The sequence below is a fragment of the Physeter macrocephalus genome, chromosome 6, assembly GCF_002837175.3.
Source record: "Physeter macrocephalus isolate SW-GA chromosome 6, ASM283717v5, whole genome shotgun sequence".
Lineage (NCBI taxonomy): Eukaryota > Metazoa > Chordata > Mammalia > Artiodactyla > Physeteridae > Physeter > Physeter macrocephalus.
The window spans coordinates 37,745,946-37,767,186 of NC_041219.1; the positions used below are offsets into that span (position 1 = coordinate 37,745,946).

Genomic DNA, 21,241 nt, shown 5'->3' on the forward strand with positions numbered 1-21,241 from the left:
TTTCCTTTTTATTTTCATTTCTCTTCCTTTCCTACTGTTCATGAATCAGAAAAGTTTTGATTGTTTTTTTTTTTGAAGCTTATGTAACTCATTACCTAGACAAGACTTTCTACAATCTAACAACAGTAGCTCTTCACGACTGGGCCACTTACAGTGAAATGAGAAATTTAGCTACTCAGCGTTATGGATTGGTTATGACCGAGGCACATCTTCCTAGTCAGACTTTGGAACAGGTATAGTATAAACTGTTCTTAGTATAGTCTGACTGTAGCATGATAACAGTATTTCTCTAAGAAAAATTTTTTCTTTTTACTTTATTTAGTACATGTTTATATTCCAAGAAAAAACCTCATACTTGAGAAGAATAAAAAATTAGATGGTGCTAATTTGCTTTATGAAAGAATTTACCACAGCCTTCCAAATGTTTATACTTCTACTTTTGTTGAAAATTTGAAATATACATAGATTTATATACAGCTTTTCAGAAACATGTTGGGATAGTGAGGTGACTTCTGCTGAATTTTAAAAAGTTTAATCAAGGTGACGGTTAAGGATTTTAAACCTAGATACAATATATAAACTTTCATATGTTAGAAAATTGGTTAAATTTATGTAATTGTATTTGTCTTAAAATGAGGAGTGCAAACAACTATTTAGGTTTACTAATTCAATAAGCTAATTTACAGTATGGCAGTATCTCATGAGTGCAAAGGTTTGTTTTCAGTTAATTTGCATGTAATTCTTTCTAAGATAATCCAGATAATATTTACCAAAAAATGTTAATTCAATTCCAGAAGTTGAGGGTCATAATTTTTCATTCATCTTACTGCATATTATAGGGACCAACTGCAGGATCAGTTTGTATATCCTTTCATTCATTTATTTATAAATTTAATATTTACTGAAAACATGCTAGACACTGAACTACATTTAGGGATACAAAAATAAAAACAGTCTCAGCTCATGTGGGAGAAAAAAAATGAGTAAATAAATTTTTAGATTAAAACATGAGAAAATCTATAATAAAAGCTTAATCAAAGGGGTATTGTGATGATTACTTTGAGCCCCAATTAGAAAAGCTATGGAACAGTTTATATGATGCTATTAGTATTAGAGTAATAACTGAAGAATGAGGATTCTTACTAGGTAACTTGTATATTAAAAGTGGTCTAGTATGATTAAAAGAAGCATAAGGATTTGGAATTAGATTTTTTTTAAATCCCTGGGTTCTGCCTCTTCCTAGCTTCCTTGCGGAACTCCCTTAGCTTCATTTTCTTCAGCTGTGGAATTAAGAAGAATAATACCTCATATTGGAGAATTCCATATAAAGAAGCTTGCACTGAAAAAGTGCAAGGTGCCTGAAAAAGGCACAATGCCTGAAAAAGTATATATTTTATAAATATATAGTATTTATATATTATATAATACATATTTATAATACATATTGTGGCTATTATATATAGAATAATAGCCAGAATCTGGCTATTATTTTAGACTCTTTTAGAATCTAAAATAGATTCTAAAATCTATTTTTATAATCTGGCCATTAATTTACTTTGCAAAAAATATAGAAAAGATCCTTGGGAAGACAAATATTCTCAAGAGTGGTGGTGAAATGATTGTGAGTCATGGATCTTTGAAATTTTAAATTTAACTGTTCCTGTCTACACAAAAGGAATAAGATAACAAGCAGTCAGATTTCCCCAAGCAGTTAGTCCTAACTGTACATGTCAGAAGGCTCTTTTTAACCTTTGGTTGCACTTTTTGTATAGTTGTTCTTTAAAATAATTTAAAAATATTGGGAGACTTGGTGTAAGCAGTAAGTCACTATATTGATATGTCTGATTATTTTAAACTAAGGCTTTTTTTTTTTTTTTTTTTTTTTTTTTTTTTTTTTAAGGACAGCAAGACAAGGAATATAACTTAGGTAGACCATTAGTTCCTGTTCATAACTTTTTAGCATGACTAAAAGTAGACTGTGACAAGCGATCATATTTCTTTAACTTTGCTTCTAAGTAAGGATGTAGCTTTTGGAAGAACTCACATGAGAAAATGTGATACAGCCTTTAGAGCATCTGGCAGACCCTGGAACATATTGTGATTGTTGTGATGCGTATCTCTGATGGACTTAAAATTGCTGCTTTATAACAAGACTTCATCTATTTGTGAGAGACTTAGAGCCATCTCACATAGTCTTCTGTAATTTTATTTGGGGCATGAATTTGAATTACATTGTTGGTTAGCCAGTCACTAAGATGAATTAGGTTTTGGAAGGCTTATTTATATAGCTCCTGTGGCTTTATTGTTTTCTTTTTATTAAGTAAGCAGTAAGTTTCTTAATGGGAAAGTGGGTCTTCTGAATTTTGATTCCCAGCCGAATTAAGGTTTCAGCACAGTTTGTATTTAATGCTCATATTTGTAACATGATGTTTTTGTTATTCTGAGAAGCTCAGATTTTTGTAGTTAGTGGCATTTAACTTTCCACCATTGGTAGAAATACTGAGCCTTCTTTACTCTGAAATACTTAATGATCATTTTGTTGCCCGATAACGTGTGAAATAGCCACTTAGCAAAGATTATAGACAGGTTGAATGCGACTGGTTTTTGTTGTTGTTGTCATTGTTTTGGTCACAGTTTTTTAAAAAGTCTCCGTTTCAGCTTTGAGACAGGTGCATGTGATGCAGGTCTTGTAAGTCTAGTCATATCAAATAATATTGAAAATAAATTTATTTTAAACTCTAAAAGTTATCTGTATATATTTTTTAATACCTTTATTGGAGTATAATTGCTTTACAATGTTGTGTTAGTTTCTGCTGCACAACAAAGCTGTAAGTATACATATATCCCCATATCCCCTCCCTCATTAGCCTCCCTCCCACCCTCCCTATCCCACCCTATATTGTTTCTTAAGTATGCTTTAAAACTGAAGTGTATTTGCAGAATTCTGACAGTGTCGGGTATTGGAGTGTTTTGTTAACTGTTGTTCAATTTGAAAAATATTTATTTTGTGGCTTTTCTGTACTAATTTTGGGTTAAATGATGTAAGGAATACAAAAAAAGGAGTAAGACAGAGCTTTTACCCTTATATAATGTCATTCCTTTTATTATTTTTTTGGGTTACTTCAATTTTGGTACCACTAATTATTACTTTACATTGTAGAGTCCAAACACAATGTGACTGTTGTTTTTTATACTGGCATCGAGCTGTCTTCCCAATTTATTTAGATGATGTATATGAAAATGCTGTTGATGCAGCCAGAGTACATGTAAGTAAAGAATAATGTAAAGAATAAACCCATCATTTTTTTAGTCACTGTGTAAACCACTTTAATTAATTTTAAAATAGATCGTTTAATAAACTGTTTTAAAACTGCTGATGCTGTTTTTTTAACAGTGCTATGCATATTCAATAAAATTTATAGTCTTAGATAAATTTTATATTACTACTAATGAATTAATATATATTTCACTCTTCCCCTCATATTCCTAATCATTCTCATTGCACTGGGTTTTTAGTTTGTGTCAAAATAATATGACTTATTTGTCAGTAAGTTATATGTTGTTCAGATCTTTCCATTTCTTTATGGAAACGAGTGTATTTGAATGATCAAGGTAGGAAAAGGATAAGTTAATGTGAATTTTTTGTATACTTAAAGTATATGCTTTAGAGAATAAAATTCGACTCTTACTTAGGAAAGTAAGATAGTCATGTGTAAAAAAAACAGCCTTCAGATTGAGGTTTTGTCTTTTAAGGTAGACAATTAACCTTTGTAATATAATTTAGAAATGTAATCTTTCTAAATTCATGTACATTCTACTTTTCATCTTAGTACATGTTCAGTGCTTTACGTGACTGTGTACCTGCTATGATGCATGCAAGACATTTAGAGTCCTATGAAGTACTTCTGGATTGCTATGACAAGGAAATCATGGAAATTTTAAATGAGGTAACATATTTTGAGATTGCATTCTAGACACGTTTTAAGCTTTTCAATGCTTAGAAAAACTTTTTGGATTGAAGCAGGCTTTCACAAATTTAAGATTATTATTGTAAATCACAAAGGAACTATCACTATTGTGCGAAATTGGTCTTTAATTCCTAATTTTTAATATAGAAATCAGATTAGGAATTTGGAAAACTTTTTTTTACTTTAGTAAGTAGATATTTGAATTTAAAGTTCTGTTTGTTAGAAGAATGCAAATGCAAAAATTGGTTTGACTATTGTCTGCAGCTAATGGTCATATAGTTAAGGTAACTTAACTATTAATGTTTTATTGAATTTCATTTGGAAAGCTAATGACTGAAATATTTTATATTTAAAAGTGTAAGTCCTATTACTTGTGTAACAGATAATTTGAATGCAATATAGTACATCCGTCCCTGTTTTAATGAAGTGTGTATTATAAACACTGATATCTTTAAAATTAAATTTCCAACTAGCAGTATTTTTATATGGAGGGAGCAATTAAAAATGAGTAAACTTCACAATATAAACCTTATATAGGTTTGATAAAATTGTGAAATTTTAAAATATAATTTCTCATATTAAATACTTGTATTTAGAAAATGAGATACATGTCTGGTCAGTACTTAGAACCCCGTGGTATGCCAGAAAAAATGATTAATTTCATTGCCTTTAGCTCATGAGTTTTGTGATTTTTTTTTTTAAATGATTATTACAAGGAAGCTTTTAAAAAATTTTCTCTCTTGCATATTCTCAGGACCTTTCCTCCTTTGTTGCTGGTTTCTATAAATTTTATGCTTTATATCGTATATTCATGTTCCTTGTAATGAAGCCATCAGACGTTAGCTTTTGATTTTTTTTTCAAGGCTGTTATACTTAAAATACTAATGAATTCATTAGAACTCATCTAACTGCTCCCTGGTAAAAAAAAATCATTGATTTTCAATAGATAGCAAAATAATTTCACTCTCCCAATAAAATAATATTTTACCATAGAGTATTTAGACTCTTAAACCAGTTTGACAAATTTTTTCATCGCACAGATATTAAAGCTCTAACAGTGAGAACATAGACAGCTAGAAGAATAATACAATTAGAATATTATTTTGAAAAATTAAGATAGCAATTCTTTTGTGAATAGCATTTGCTGGACAAGTTGTGCAAAGAAATAGAGAAGGACCTGCGACTTTCTGTGCATACTCATTTAAAGCTGGATGACAGAAACCCTTTCAAAGTTGGCATGAAAGACCTGGCCCTTTTTTTCTCTCTGAATCCAATTCGGTTTTTCAATCGTTTCATTGACATACGAGGTGAGTGTTCTGCTTTCCTTCTTAGGGTCATATTCTATATCTGTTTGCCCTGTTAAAGAGCAAATAACAAAAACGAAACCTTGAGAAAATCTTTCTTTGTATTTGTGCATTTATTCTTGAATTCCTTTTTGTTTCTTCATTTTTATTTTCCTAGCACCTTATTTTAAAGGCAGAAATTTAATGTTCAAAGACAAGTTCTTTCCTTTTTATTTTCATTTCTCTTCCTTTCCTACTGTTCATGAATCAGAAAAGTTTTGATTGTTTTTTTTTTTGAAGCTTATGTAACTCATTACCTAGACAAGACTTTCTACAATCTAACAACAGTAGCTCTTCACGACTGGGCCACTTACAGTGAAATGAGAAATTTAGCTACTCAGCGTTATGGATTGGTTATGACCGAGGCACATCTTCCTAGTCAGACTTTGGAACAGGTATAGTATAAACTGTTCTTAGTATAGTCTGACTGTAGCATGATAACAGTATTTCTCTAAGAAAAATTTTTTCTTTTTACTTTATTTAGTACATGTTTATATTCCAAGAAAAAACCTCATACTTGAGAAGAATAAAAAATTAGATGGTGCTAATTTGCTTTATGAAAGAATTTACCACAGCCTTCCAAATGTTTATACTTCTACTTTTGTTGAAAATTTGAAATATACATAGATTTATATACAGCTTTTCAGAAACATGTTGGGATAGTGAGGTGACTTCTGCTGAATTTTAAAAAGTTTAATCAAGGTGACGGTTAAGGATTTTAAACCTAGATACAATATATAAACTTTCATATGTTAGAAAATTGGTTAAATTTATGTAATTGTATTTGTCTTAAAATGAGGAGTGCAAACAACTATTTAGGTTTACTAATTCAATAAGCTAATTTACAGTATGGCAGTATCTCATGAGTGCAAAGGTTTGTTTTCAGTTAATTTGCATGTAATTCTTTCTAAGATAATCCAGATAATATTTACCAAAAAATGTTAATTCAATTCCAGAAGTTGAGGGTCATAATTTTTCATTCATCTTACTGCATATTATAGGGACCAACTGCAGGATCAGTTTGTATATCCTTTCATTCATTTATTTATAAATTTAATATTTACTGAAAACATGCTAGACACTGAACTACATTTAGGGATACAAAAATAAAAACAGTCTCAGCTCATGTGGGAGAAAAAAAATGAGTAAATAAATTTTTAGATTAAAACATGAGAAAATCTATAATAAAAGCTTAATCAAAGGGGTATTGTGATGATTACTTTGAGCCCCAATTAGAAAAGCTATGGAACAGTTTATATGATGCTATTAGTATTAGAGTAATAACTGAAGAATGAGGATTCTTACTAGGTAACTTGTATATTAAAAGTGGTCTAGTATGATTAAAAGAAGCATAAGGATTTGGAATTAGATTTTTTTTAAATCCCTGGGTTCTGCCTCTTCCTAGCTTCCTTGCGGAACTCCCTTAGCTTCATTTTCTTCAGCTGTGGAATTAAGAAGAATAATACCTCATATTGGAGAATTCCATATAAAGAAGCTTGCACTGAAAAAGTGCAAGGTGCCTGAAAAAGGCACAATGCCTGAAAAAGTATATATTTTATAAATATATAGTATTTATATATTATATAATACATATTTATAATACATATTGTGGCTATTATATATAGAATAATAGCCAGAATCTGGCTATTATTTTAGACTCTTTTAGAATCTAAAATAGATTCTAAAATCTATTTTTATAATCTGGCCATTAATTTACTTTGCAAAAAATATAGAAAAGATCCTTGGGAAGACAAATATTCTCAAGAGTGGTGGTGAAATGATTGTGAGTCATGGATCTTTGAAATTTTAAATTTAACTGTTCCTGTCTACACAAAAGGAATAAGATAACAAGCAGTCAGATTTCCCCAAGCAGTTAGTCCTAACTGTACATGTCAGAAGGCTCTTTTTAACCTTTGGTTGCACTTTTTGTATAGTTGTTCTTTAAAATAATTTAAAAATATTGGGAGACTTGGTGTAAGCAGTAAGTCACTATATTGATATGTCTGATTATTTTAAACTAATAATTATAGAACTTCTTTGTGGATTGTTTTGTAGGGCCTGGATGTCTTGGAAATTATGAGAAACATTCATATATTTGTGTCTCGATACCTCTATAATCTCAACAATCAAGTGAGTGAGTTTCAGAAAAAATTTTTTTTTATTAAAAAAATTTTTTTAATATCTTTATTGGAGTATCATTGCTCTACAATGTTGTGTTAGTTTCTGCTGTACAACAAAGTGAATCAGCTATACGTATACATATATCCCCATATCCCCTCCCTCTTTAGCCTCCCTCCCACCCTCCCTATCCCACCCCTCTAGGTGGTCACAAAGCATTGAGGTGATCTCCTTGTGCTATGCAGCGGCTTCCCACTAGCCATCCATTTTACATTTGGTAGTGTATCTATGTCAGTGCTATTCTCTCACTTCGTCCCAGCTTCCCCTTCCCCCCACCCCCATGTCCTCAGGTCCGTTCTCTACGTCTGTGTCTTTATTCCTGCCCAGCCACTAGGTTCATCAGTACCATTTTTTTAGATTCCATATATGTGCGTTAGCATATGGTATTTGTTTTTCTCTTTCTGACTTACTTCACTCTGTATGACAGACTCTAGGTCCATCCACCTCATTACAAATAACTCATTTTTGTTCCTTTTTATGGCTGAGTAATATTCCATTGTTTATATGTGCCACATCTTCTTTATCTATTCATCTGTCGATGGAGATTTAGGTTGCTTCCATGTCCTGGCCATTGTAAATAGTGCTGCAGTGAACACTGTGGTACATGACTTTTTTTTTTTTTTTTGCGGTACGCGGGCCTCTCACTGTTGTGGCCTCTCCTGTAGCGGAGCACGGGTTCCCTCCCTTTTCTCCACACCCTCTCCAGCATTTTTTGTTTGTAGATTTTTTGATGATGGCCATTCCGACTGTTGTGAGGTGATACCTCATTGTGGTTTTGATTAGCATTTCTCTAATGATTAGTGCTGTTGAGCATCTTTTCATGTGTGTGTTGGCAATCCGTATGTCTTCTTTGGAGAGATGTCTATTTAGGTCTTCCGCCCATTTTTGGATTGGGTTGGTTATTTGTTCTTTTGATATTGAGCTGCATTGAGCTGCTTGTATATTTTGGAGATTAATCCTTTGTCAATTGCTTTGTTTGCTTATGTCATAAAGTGTTCTGCCTGTATTTTCCTCTACGAGTTTTATAGTGTCTAGCCTTACATTTAGGTCTTTAATCCATTTTAAGTTTATTTTTGTGTATGGTGTTAGGAAGTGTTCTAATTTCATTCTTTTACATGTAGCTGTCCAGTTTTCGCAGCACCACTTATTGAAGAGGCTGTCTTTTCTCCATTGTGTATTCTTGCCTCCTTTGTCAAGGATAATGTGACCATAATGTGCCTGGAAGAAAAATTTTTTTAATGTAGAAAGGCTGAGGGGCAAAGAATTGATTCTCAGTAGTGCAAGTTAGTAAAATAAAGAAGACAACAAATAATTGTTTAGAGATCATCTTGTTTATTCCTTTGCTTTGACTGTATTATCTTTTTGAATGACTTTTCAATTATCTTTAATAAAATAAAATTGTAAAATTCTTGGGTTAACTGGCCAGTGTTTGCTATTGATTGTGTTTGTTTCATTACAGATTTTTATTGAACGAACAAGCAATAACAAACATTTGAACACTATTAACATTCGGCATATTGCTAATTCAATTCGAACACATGGCACAGGAATCATGAATACAACAGTAAGAACCTTCTGGGAGGGAGGTTGTGTGGGTAATAGACCCCTGTTGAATTTGGTAGTTTGAAAAATAGTTTTTTTCATCAAATATTGTAGTAAATATACATTATTGCTTGTTTATATTATACCTTAATCTCCATTTTTCTGTTTGGTATAATTAAAATGTTTGTCACTGAAATTGTGTTAGATGTGATGGAAGCTTTGTAATTCAAAAGGCACTCTAGGGACTTCCCTGGCGGCGGTCCAGTGGTTAAGACTTCGCCTTCCAGTGCAGTGGGTGCGAGTTTGATCCCTGGTCGGGGAGCTAAGATGCCACATGCCTCGCAGCCAAAAAAGCCAAAACATAAAACAGAAGCAGTATTGTAACAAGTTCAGTAAAGACTTTAAAAATGGTCCACATCAAAAAAAATCTTAAAAAAAAAAGGCACTTTGGAACGTTTTACCGTCTTAAGATCATCATTCTAAATAACATTGGAGATTTGAGGACATTAGCATAAGTATATATCTGGGTGGATTGTTTGATATTCTCTGTAAGTTGCTTCTGAAAGCAAATCATTGATAGTTTATTTAACATCAGTCATGCTCTTTTTTTGGGAGGGCGTTTACTAGTTATTTGATATCCATAAAAATAGCAATTTGCTTAAAAAATATCTTGAATCTTCTTAGAAACGGGCATTCAGTCACTTGCGAGAATCATTTGAGCTTATATGCTATGTTTCCTTCAATGGAAAAAGAGAAGTCTTTAAATTTACCTGGTTTTCAGGCCACAGTTTCTCCTTGAGGAAAGAAGAATGCAAATGTTTAAATAGTAAAGTGTTATTAAGCGTATTTGGGAGTAAGGGAATAGGGAGAAGTTACATGACTGGAAAGTTACATAGGGACCATTTTAGTGTAGTGGGGAAGCCACTGAAGTATTTGAGCTGATAAGTAATGTGATTGGATCTCTGTGTTAGTGGTTATCAATAGAGGAAGGGGACATAGGTAGTCAGAGTTTCAAATTTAAAACAAGGAGTCATCCATGTCGAGATGTCTGAGCCTTTCAGGATGAATAAACTCTGAACCTTTAAGGATCAAACTCTTCTTTGACCTCATCTGTCAAACAAACACTCATTCATATAACAGATATAATTATGCTCATATTTTATGTGTCTCAGGACTGTGCTGGGCACTGGGATAAGAAAAACAGACATTTCCTGCTCTCATAGTAATTGTACTCCAGCAGGAAAAACAGTTGTTAATCAGTTAACCACACTAATGAATGTAAATTCCTGATGTCTGGTGATGATGAGGTGAGCGTAGAAGAAATAAGATCAGAGGCTGGCAGAGTTACCCACTCTTAAGAATGGAAAGGATATGTATGGGCTTCCCTGGTGGCGCAGTGCTTAAGAATCTGCCTGCCAGTGCAGGAGACACGGGTTCGAGCCCTGGTCCGGGAAGATCCCACATGCCGCAGAGCAACTGAGCCCGTGCACCACAATTAGTGAAGCCCACGCGCCATAGAGCCCATGCTCTGCAACAAGAGAAGCCACCACAATGAGAAGCCTGCGCACCACAACGAAGAGTAGCCCCCGTTCGCCGCAACTAGAGAAAGCCCCCGCAGCAACAAAGACCCGATGCAGCCATGAATGAATGAATGAATAAATAAATGTATGGAAAAAAAGGAATGGAAAGGGTAAAGAAGAGACTACTTCTAAGACTACTACTGCTGAGGAGATCAAGAAAAAGCAATGTTTAAGCCACAAGAAAAGTTCTGAGAAAGCACGCATTTCTATAACTGGGTGATGAAGACTGTTAAAAAGGGCATACATATGCTAAAATAATTAGTAATATTTGAGGGTGGTGGGGATGGAAATTAGTACAAGGCTTTCATCTATAGGTCAGAATTAATCTTGTTACTTTGACTTTAATCTCAGCTCCAGTCCTACTTTTTCAGTGTTTTCTGAGTCTAGGTCAGGGCCTTTTAACCCATTCTCAGAACACCTATACTTCTCATTTTAGAAATTATTGCAGTTGAGATATAATAGTTTATTTAACATATACTTGTCTTAAAATGCCTGTCCTGCTAGAATATACACTTCATGATGATGACCATGTCTAGCATGAGAGCAGGCACATTGCCTTGCACATAAGAGATGCTCAAAATATTTATGGATAAATAATTGATGTTTACTCTCTTCCTTCAGGAAAGGTCAAAGAGCACCATGTTTCTTACTTTAGTATCATTTTATACATGTAGATTAGTAATAAGTAATCTTATGAATGGTGGAACATAGAAACTTCTGAGTGTGGTTTATGACGAAAACTAGAGTGTCAAATCTGGTTTATGATTCTCACTATAGCTCTTAGTTTTATGAAAATATTTTCCATTTTTTAGATTTCTTTTTTCCTTTTGTGTCATAAAAATATTTAAGGGGAGCTTTTAGAAAGCTCTGTAAACTTGGGCAAAAAAAAACTTCATTTTTAAAAATATTTCAGGTCCAACATGAATTAGACTTTATAGATTATTTTATTCAGTGATATTGATTTGAAATTAATTTTCATAACATTCTCCAATTTCTGAAATTTTAATTTTATAGGTTAATTTCACCTACCAGTTTCTGAAAAAGAAGTTCTATATATTTAGCCAATTTATGTATGATGAACATATCAAATCCAGATTGATTAAAGATATTCGGTTTTTCAGGGAAATCAAGGACCAAAATGATCATAAGGTATTTTTACATATTCTTTTTAAGGTAGTTTGATTCAACTGTTGAGTATATAAGCATACCTTATATTACTGTGCTTTGCTTTATTGTGCTTCTCAGATACTGCCTTTCTTACAAATTGGTTTGTGGCAAACCTGTATTTTCAGATGATGGTTAGCATTTTTTAGTAATAAAGTATTTTTAAATTAAGGCATGTACATTTTTTTTTTTACACATTATGGTATTGCACACTTAATAGACTGCAGTGCAGTGTAAACATAACTTTTATATGCACTGGGAAACCAAAAAATTCATGTTACTTTATTGCAATATTTGCTTCATTGTGGTGGTCTTAAACCAAACCTGCAATATCTCCAAGGTTTGCCTGTATGGCAAATGTTTATGCTAAAATTCATTATGAGTTACTCTCTTGGGGTTTTTTTTTCTTTATTATTTTTCGCATAACGTCTCCTTGATTTGGCTTCCTGTTTTCTATATTTTCCCTTGCAATTTCTTACTCTTTGCATTCACTGTAAACAAAAGTGTAAGGAAAAATTAAATGATCAATGTAGTCAGGTGTTACCTTTCTTTATTTTAAAATCATACACAAGCAGAACATACTCATTTTGAAACATTTAGGCAATATAGAATGCATAAACTAAATATCCTCCCTCATTTCTCTTTCTTTCCGGTTTCATTTTCTGGAGGCAGTTGCTATTAACAGTGTCATGTGATGCCCTCCAGATGTCTGTGTGATAAACATGTATTTGTGCATTACAAATATTGCTTTTTTTTTCCTTAACAAAAATGGACTAAAACTAAACATACTGTTTTGCAGTGTGCTTATCACATGTCAGTGCTTATAGGTCTACCTCATTCTTTTAAAGAGTTGATAGTAAAGATGTATACTGTAACTCCTTTAACCTTCTCCTACTGAGTGGATATTTAGTTTTTTTCTGATTTTTCTGTGTTACAAACGGTGCTACACATCACATCTTTGAACATTTATCTGTGTTCAAATATTTTTGAAAGATTCCTTGAAGAGGAAAAGGGCAAAGAATATGAGTATTTAAAATTCTGATACATATTGCCAAGTACTCTAAAAATAACTGTACCAACTGACAGTCCCATCTATAATTTATAAGAATGTCAGTTTCCCTTCGCCCTCAGGGCTAAGTTTTCCCATGGTGAAATGAAGAATTGCAAGTGGTAACAGTACAGAGGCATATAGCCATGTGGATGGGGAACCAACAGGCTTAGACGGATCTTACATTTGATTTGCCGCATCCAGAACTGTCTTAAGCATCACCTAGTTCCAGCCCTTTTATACACTAGTTGTTAGTTCCTTTCAGTGTCAGAGCGGCAAAATATTACTTTCTGGTGAAATAATTATTAAAATTACAGATTACAGTTATCAGTACAAAATTATATTCACTCTCATCTTTATTGGAACAGAAGTTACTAGTGTTTAGAGAAATAAATAATAATACTGTTGTTGGATAAGTATTGTTTCCATTTTTTATTAATATAAAATGAGTAATTTTCTAAATCTTTTAATTGGCTAAGACTTGAAAAATTATAAGTCCCTGATACTTCTCAGGCCATGGAAACTTGGTCACACATTTCTGAACAAATGTTTCTAGGAGGAATTGATTTCTTTTATCTATCTGACAGAGTAGTTGGGTCTAGGGAGACAAATAATGTTGGTGGAAAACCTAAATTTGGTGGCATTAATAATTATTCTCCTTATTTAATTTGTATTGACCTTGAATATTGGTAGTTTTTGTGCTATAAATTTTTTTCATTAGCGTTCAGTGACTTTTTTTTAAGCACAATGGAAATACAAAATTAGAAAGGACAGTGGTATTGTCATGGTAGGCATTTTATGTTTTAGGGGTCTTTGTTAATAATGGTAGTCTTCAAATTATCTCTAGTATCCTTTTGAAAGAGCAGAAAAATTCAATCGAGGCATCAGAAAACTTGGAATAACCCCAGAGGGACAAAGCTACCTTGATCAGTTCAGGCAACTCATCAGCCAGATTGGTAAGTTATTGTAAAAGTGTTGGGAAATAAAGTACAAATCCCAAGAATCTATCTCATATATTAAGTATCTCATACAAATAAACTTAATATGTGATTGCCTGAGTTCAGCTTTATTCCACTAATAATTTCCTTTTCTTACCAAAAGTTTTTCAAGTATGATTAGACTGTTGGTGCATAATAATTGAGAGATTGTGGATTAATTTAAATAAATGAAATATTTTTAAATAAAATAATATAAATAACTATTTTTGTGGTTAAGCTCTTCAGTTAAGTTAAATATAATAACTAACTCATCTCTAAGGCCATACTCATGGTAAATAGTCAACTGGTAACTATTTATTGGGTACCTACTCTGTTCAAGGCACTGTTTTACACTTTTAAAAGTTAAGCCTAAATGCAAAGGTGTAAAATGTTTATGTGAAAAGTTAACTAATAATTTTTCTATGCTACATCATATCATATTTATATATAATTTCTTGAGTTGTCCTGCTTACAAGTAGAACTTGTCTTCTGAAATGTGTAATAATATATTTAAAAACAAGAACTGCATTTAAAAATAATCCTAGATTTAAAAAACTTTATGCTTACTTGAGCTTTTCACATATATTATCTCTATTAATATCCGCACAGTAACCCTTGAGATAGGCATGTAGTCATGTTTTTAAAGATGAAAAAAGAGAAACTCAAGAGAAATAAGTGGCGTTGGTGGGACTTTTTTGGCCCCAAGTCCAAAGGTGTTTTGTATTCTTCACAGTTGCAGACACCAAGCAGTTAGTAAATTCTTATTGACTATAATTTGGTAAAATTGTGCCTCCTGAGATTCATTCATTCATTTATCAAACATTTATAAAGGCTCTGTTATACCAGATATTTTTCTAGATGCTGAGAATACAAATAGCCTTTGTTCTAAGGGGCTTTAAGTTTACTAGTGGGAAGGGTATTATAAGCATTTAGGTAGTAAACTCAGTGAGCACTAGCTTAAGTTTTATAAATTAATTGGCTTACATATTAGGCCTTTCTATTTTGTATTAGTACAAGAACTTAGGGAATTTTACCTTAGTAAATTTTTAATTTTAAACAATTTAATAATGAGGTATTTTCAAATAAGTACTTTTTTATTCATAGTGATATTTGATGACATATTAGATTGTAAAGTTTTGGAGCAATAGTTTTTAACCCTTTTTGAGAATCTGGTGAAAACTCTGGACTGATTTTTGTTTTTCCCAGAACAATGCCCATGTGCTCGTTCACATACATTTTGCATATGATACACTGGAGTTCAGATGCTCAAAGTCAGAGGCCATGGGCCTCAAATTAAGAGCTGTTTTTCTGGAGCAGCGTTGCTTAAAACTTCACTTAATTTATACACCAATATGAGTTTTTTCCTCCATGTGAATACTGCCTGTAGTAGTATTTATTTCATGTTTTTATATTTTTTAAAAGTATAATTTTGTACTATGTAATTATCATTAAATCATGAGCTTAGTATGCTAGTCATTTTTCCCCAATACACATCAAAATACACACTTTCCCCCAATACACAAAAAATAACGACACCTCTTGTTGCCACTAGCGTGTATTCCGCAGTTGGCGCATATTATCCTTTTTACTTTGTTCCAGCATTTTATTCTTTATTCTCTTCTTAGGAAATATAAATTCTTTACCTCTGCCTATAAAAAATTGTCATGTGCTTTTGAGTCTCTTCACTCTCTTGAGAAAAGGAGTAAGGAATCTCAGAGCCGGGAGCAAAGTGAGAAGTCCTTTGGTCTAAGTCCTTTGCCTGCTGAAATGATTAACAACCATTAACATTTATTAAGCATTTATTTACTGTGTGCCAAGGTTGTTCTGAGTGCTTTATGTGTTCTAATGCATGTAAAACTCACAATGTTATGAAGTAAATGTTATTTCCATTCATTCATTCCACAGGTTTATTGAGGACAACACAATGTTCCTAGGTGCTGGTGATACCTATGACAATAAACAAAGTCTTTGCCCCTTTAGAGGTTAATTTAACAGATGTGGAGACTAAGACACAAAGTTTCTAACTTGACCTAGGTTTTATAGCTAAAAAGTACAGAGTCCATATTTGAACCCAACTAGTCTGGCTTCAGAGGTTTGCTCTTAACTGCTACTCTCTGTTTGCTTCTCACTAGCACATTTGATCAGCCAGATACCAGTTTGACAATTTGGAGGAAAACAATCACACTAGATACTTGATTTTTCTAAGATGCATAAAGAAACATTTTAACATCATCTCTCATATTGAGATAAGCCTTAAAATAGATTCAGTAATACTACTTGAGGGTTTTAAAAGGTATCAGATGAGATTATGTATGTAAAGTACATATTACTGTAATATATGGTTGTGAAATGTTAACAGCTTCTTACCTTTTTGTCTATTCTTTCTCCCAAGTAATTTCATTTCATTTGAGTAGGAAATGTTGGCTCTAGGGATAGAGCAGTGAAGAAAACAAAAGCTGTATCATGGATCTTGCATTCTAGTGGGATGAGACACAAAGAGATATATAATGTATCAGTGATAGGTGCTGAGTAAGGAGATGTAGTGGGGCTGGGCAGTGCTATTTAGTGATATTCAGGGAAAGCTCTAAGGAGGTGACATATGGGCAGGAACCTAAATAACATGAAGGAATAAGCCATGTGCATGCATAGCTAGGAAAAGAGTATACCAGAAAGAGGCGACAGTAAATGTAAAATGCCTGAGTCTGCTTGGCATTTTGGGGAAATAGGGGCTGGAATGGAGTTAGTGAAGACCTGAATGGTAGGCCATGGTATCAGAACAGCAGCAAGGGGCAAGATCATACAAGGCTGTGATGACCATGTTAGGAATTTGGATTTTATTCTGAGATGGAAAGCTATTGTAGAGTTTTCAGAAAAGGAATGAAATGCTCCAACTTAGTTTTAAAAGAACCACCAGCCGCTATGTGAAGGAAACATTTTGAGGGGTGGGACGCTAAAGGTGGAAGTAGATCAGGAGGCCATTGCATATTGCATTTCTAGGCAGGAGATGGTGCTGGTTTGGAATAGGGTGATAGCTGTGAAGGTGGTGAAAACTGGTTGGTTTCTGGCTACATTTTGAAGGTAGAGCCAACATAATTTGCCCATTGATTAGATATAAAGTGTGAGAGAAAGGAAGGAGTCAGGGATGACTTCAGCGCATTTGGCCTGAGCCACTGGAAGGATAGAATTGTCAGTTTCTAAGGTAGAAAATATAATTGGGGGTGAAGATCTTGAGTTTGAGTTGAACTTACTAAATTAAAATTTGTCTTAGACATGTAGGTGTAGGCATTGGATAAAAAAGCCTAGAGGAGTAGCCCAGGTTGGAGATATTAGTTTGGGAGGCATCAGATAAGGATTTCTGAATATCACTTCCAGCTGTGTGTGTGTATGAACATGAGAGAGAGACACAGACACATACTTAATGTGAGTGAAGAAATTATTGATATAGTAATATATTAAAGTGTTTGATTTTTTAAAATGTCAGCATTTAATGACTTTACAAGTGAAAGTTACATTTATTTTAAAAATATTTAATATAGATGTATATATGTACATTTATATTTTAAGTGCGCAAATATGTAAGTTTTATTTTTATGGAGCAAAAACTGAAGTGTAAAATACAGCAAAATCTCTTGCTACTTAGGAGTGGAAACCTTGTAATTGCTATAAATAACTGTATTCCTGATTATTAGAACTTAGAGTTATTTGTATAAACATCTGATTTTTTGTGTGTGTGGTTTTTAAGGTAATGCTATGGGCTATGTACGGATGATAAGATCTGGTGGCCTTCATTGTAGCAGCAATGCCATTAGGTATGGATGCAAACATATTTTTGCCTTGTTTATGCCATTTAGAAATTTTATGTCATTTAAATCTGTCTTTTTTATAAGTAATATTGTAGAGAGGGTTTTTTTCTTTTTTTGTTGATATATTTTGAGATCAAATATGGCAGGAAATCATTAGTTATACTAGTTAAATCTTTTCTCAAATTTTAAGACTACAGCAGACCGTTGAAAAGCTTTATTTCTCTTAAAGTTATAGTTAATTTCTTTTATTGGTACAGTTTGTGAATAGTTCTATAGAGTACATGATTTTTAAGGATAATTTGATTATTCATATATCTAAAATTCAATTATGGAACTAAAGTGGCGATATTAATAATATAACTGAAATGCAAAATTCTTTCCAAAGATACAGTTAAAAAATTTAGTCTTACAGTACTGCTTTCATATCTGTGTCGATTGCACATATTTAACTTAATAAATTCCTTCCCAAATTCTTATGTAGATTTGTACCTGATCTTGAAGATATTGTAAATTTTGAAGAACTAGTAAAAGAAGAAGGGCTTGCAGAAGAAACATTAAAAGCAGCTAGGTAATCTAATTTTGGAATAATTTAAATTTGGAGATTTAAAAAGTATATGTTCATTTAAATGTTAAAGACAAGACTAGAGGGTAATATAAACTTATATGTCAGTGTTTTTACTATGCAAGTAATGGTCTCAATTTATGAAATATAATTTTTTCAAGACTACAGTATTCTGATGTCTTTCCAACTTCCCTAAAAGGAATCTTCTAGACCATGGTCTCTAATACATGTGACTGTTGAACCCCTGACATGTGGCTAGTCCAAATTGAAATGTTCTAAAGTGTAAAGTTCATAACTGATTTTGAGGATTTAGTGTTTAAAAAAGAATGCCAAATATCTCATTAATAAAGTTCATTTCACTTATTTCTTTTTACTCTTTTTAAATATTTCTATTTGCCAACTAGTATTTCTAGAATACTAGTCCTTCCTTTCATGTAATCTAGAGCAGCAGTGTCCAGTACAGTAGTCACTACCACATGTAGCTGTTGAATACTGGAAATAGGGCTAATGGGACTAGGGAACTGAATTAAAATTTTTATTTCATTTAAATTTAAATAGCTAATGACTATTTTATGGGACAGTGCAGATTACAGACTTGAGTAAATAGTGATTTTGGAAAACAATTTAAAACTTGAGAGAGGCATGCAGAATTGTTAAGAAAGTCTTTAGAAAACTAAGTTATATTATTAATAATTGTAACACTTACTGAGTCAGGCATGAAGGGGCACCCCTGGGCAAAGTGGAGACAATTTTTTTTTTTTTTGCGGTACGCGGGCCTCTCACCGTTGTGGCCTCTCCCGTTGAGGAGCGCAGGCTCCGGACGCGCAGGCTCAGCGGCCATGGCTCACGGGCCTAGCTGCTCCGCGGCATGTGGGATCTTCCCGGACCGGGGCACGAACCCGCATCCCCTGCATCGGCAGGCGGACTCTCAACCACTGCGCCACCAGGGAAGCGCCACCAGGGAAGCCCGGAGACAATTTGAATATCAAAAAGAATAATGGTAGAAATTGCTTAGAATACATTGAATTAAAAAAGAAACTGTGAGTATAGTGATAATAAAAGTTGGAGAAGCAGAGGGAAAGTTCCTTTTTACAGTGCTAGCCAGCTAGTAAATACAGAAGGGATGAGAAAATTTAGGAAAAAAGAAACAGTTTTGCAGCCATCACTGTAATACTTGAAATGAGACAAATCGTCAGTGGGTTCTCAAACATTTTTGGAGAACAGAGTATTCATTCACTATGAAAAAATTATCTCAGAAATTGATTATTAATCACAAAGGGAAAAAACATCTTCACAATGGAAAGACTGATGTATTCCACCTTAACCAAGTGATCAAACTTAGCATCACCAGTAACAGGACATGACATTATAGGGCCCCCTGATGCAATGTAATGGCAAGTACCTATTTTGTATTCTCGCCCAAAATGTTTACTCATCAAGTGAAGGAAAGTTCATGGCAGGTGAAGTCAATGAGTTATGAGGTTATGATAATGAACTGATTATATAAATGGACATTAAGTCTTCCAGAATGTTGGAGGAGAACTGGAGTAGGTATCATAGTCCAAGATAAATAAATGTAGAGCAGTGGTTAAAACCATTATAGATGCCTGCTTTCAGGAGGGGGTAGTTGGATATAGTTGGATCATGTGAGTCTCAAAGGAGAGATTTCTAAGACCGTCTAGTGGTGGGGGAATAATAATTTGAAAGTGGTAATAGCTATACATAAGGGATGTAGGAGAAAAAGCAGCTAATGTTTTTGAAGGTTGAGTGGGAAGCTAAGTTCTTCAAAAGGAGATGGGTTTCAGTTGAGGTAAGGAGGTATAGAAGAAGTGTTAGTGAAGAGATTTAAGATGAAAAGGAATTTATTTACAATGAAATGGAATTGTACAGGGCTCATTGTGAGAAGAAATACAAAACTCTATAAAGTTCCAAGAGGCCCTACATATTCTGTTTTAGGGACTAAGTTAATTAAATCATATTGATTAGCCTCTGTCCATAAAAAAATGAGTTTATTCTGAACCCCAAGGAAGATTACTTAGAGATGTCTTATATTTCACATTTTTGAGTGCTCTCATCTAAACTAATTAGAAGTGGATTTTAAAATCCCCATCTTCTTTTGAGAAAGGAACCAAGTAAATAATTTTTTTGCATTTTAGGCATTTGGATTCAGTCCTCAGTGATCACACACGAAATTCTGCCGAAGGCACAGAGTATTTCAAAATGCTTGTGGATGTTTTTGCTCCAGAATTTCGAAGGCCAAAGAATATACATCTCCGAAATTTCTATATCATTGTTCCACCTCTGGTGAGTATTTTTAGTACCCAAAATGAATTTTTTGAAAAAGTATTAATAAACAGATCCAGTTTTTTTTACAGCAGGAAATGCAAACAGACTATATTGGTGACTTTCTGGTGGTAGATAAAACTAAATGTGGTCTCAGTGAATGCAGCCTAGAATTTTTACTTATTAGCTATGTAGAATGAGACTTATTCATAGTTCAGATAGATTCTTATTCATAACAGCCAGAGAAATCCTAGTGTGATTTAAATTACTTGAGCATACACTATTTTATATATATATATATATATATATATATATATATATATATATATATATATATATATATATATATATATATACACACACATATATACACACACACACACACACACACCAACCATATAATCTTTGGGCTGAATTATACCATATAGTCATTTTAAGTGATTAATGTAGACTGTTACAATATGAAGTATTTCTTAAAAGCATACTATTTGAGGACAACTTCTGTCTTTTTGGTAGTAAATATGAACATGTAAGCTAAAATTTTAGTGCTTTCTCGTTGTAGTATATGGTATGTTTTGCTCTAATTCTGGTTGGCATCTTAAAAATAGCTCAAGTTAACCAAAATCGCAATATAAAAACAATTGTCACAGTGGGGAAAATGGAGTTAAGAAATTAGAGAGGTATATATTAGCAATAAGAGTTATTTTTCTACAAAGGTTTCTATAACAAAGCTCTTTCTTAAAAAATTTGTAAATGGATAGCTCTAAAATCTAAATATCACTGAGCAGACCTA

General features: G+C 33.0%; 1 protein-coding gene and 1 long non-coding RNA gene across 2 annotated transcripts in view; one reads left to right on the forward strand and one right to left on the reverse strand.

Moving 5' to 3' along the window:
* Positions 1 to 21,241, forward strand: part of WASHC4 (WASH complex subunit 4) — a 61,318-nt gene that overhangs the window by 32,135 nt on the left and 7,942 nt on the right. Inside the window, exons 22-29 of the mRNA XM_024127307.3 lie at positions 79 to 233; positions 7,367 to 7,441; positions 8,949 to 9,053; positions 11,626 to 11,760; positions 13,671 to 13,779; positions 17,543 to 17,609; positions 18,085 to 18,171; positions 20,322 to 20,469. Of these exons, the coding sequence (XP_023983075.1) occupies positions 79 to 233; positions 7,367 to 7,441; positions 8,949 to 9,053; positions 11,626 to 11,760; positions 13,671 to 13,779; positions 17,543 to 17,609; positions 18,085 to 18,171; positions 20,322 to 20,469 (881 nt within the window). The remainder of the gene's footprint in view (positions 1 to 78; positions 234 to 7,366; positions 7,442 to 8,948; positions 9,054 to 11,625; positions 11,761 to 13,670; positions 13,780 to 17,542; positions 17,610 to 18,084; positions 18,172 to 20,321; positions 20,470 to 21,241) is intronic.
* On the reverse strand, positions 14,876 to 17,531 carry LOC114486432 (uncharacterized). Its single transcript, XR_003680140.1, has 2 exons — positions 16,168 to 17,531; positions 14,876 to 15,562 (listed from the first exon to the last, which is right to left on the reverse strand). It is a non-coding gene; the product is annotated as an uncharacterized lncRNA (long non-coding RNA).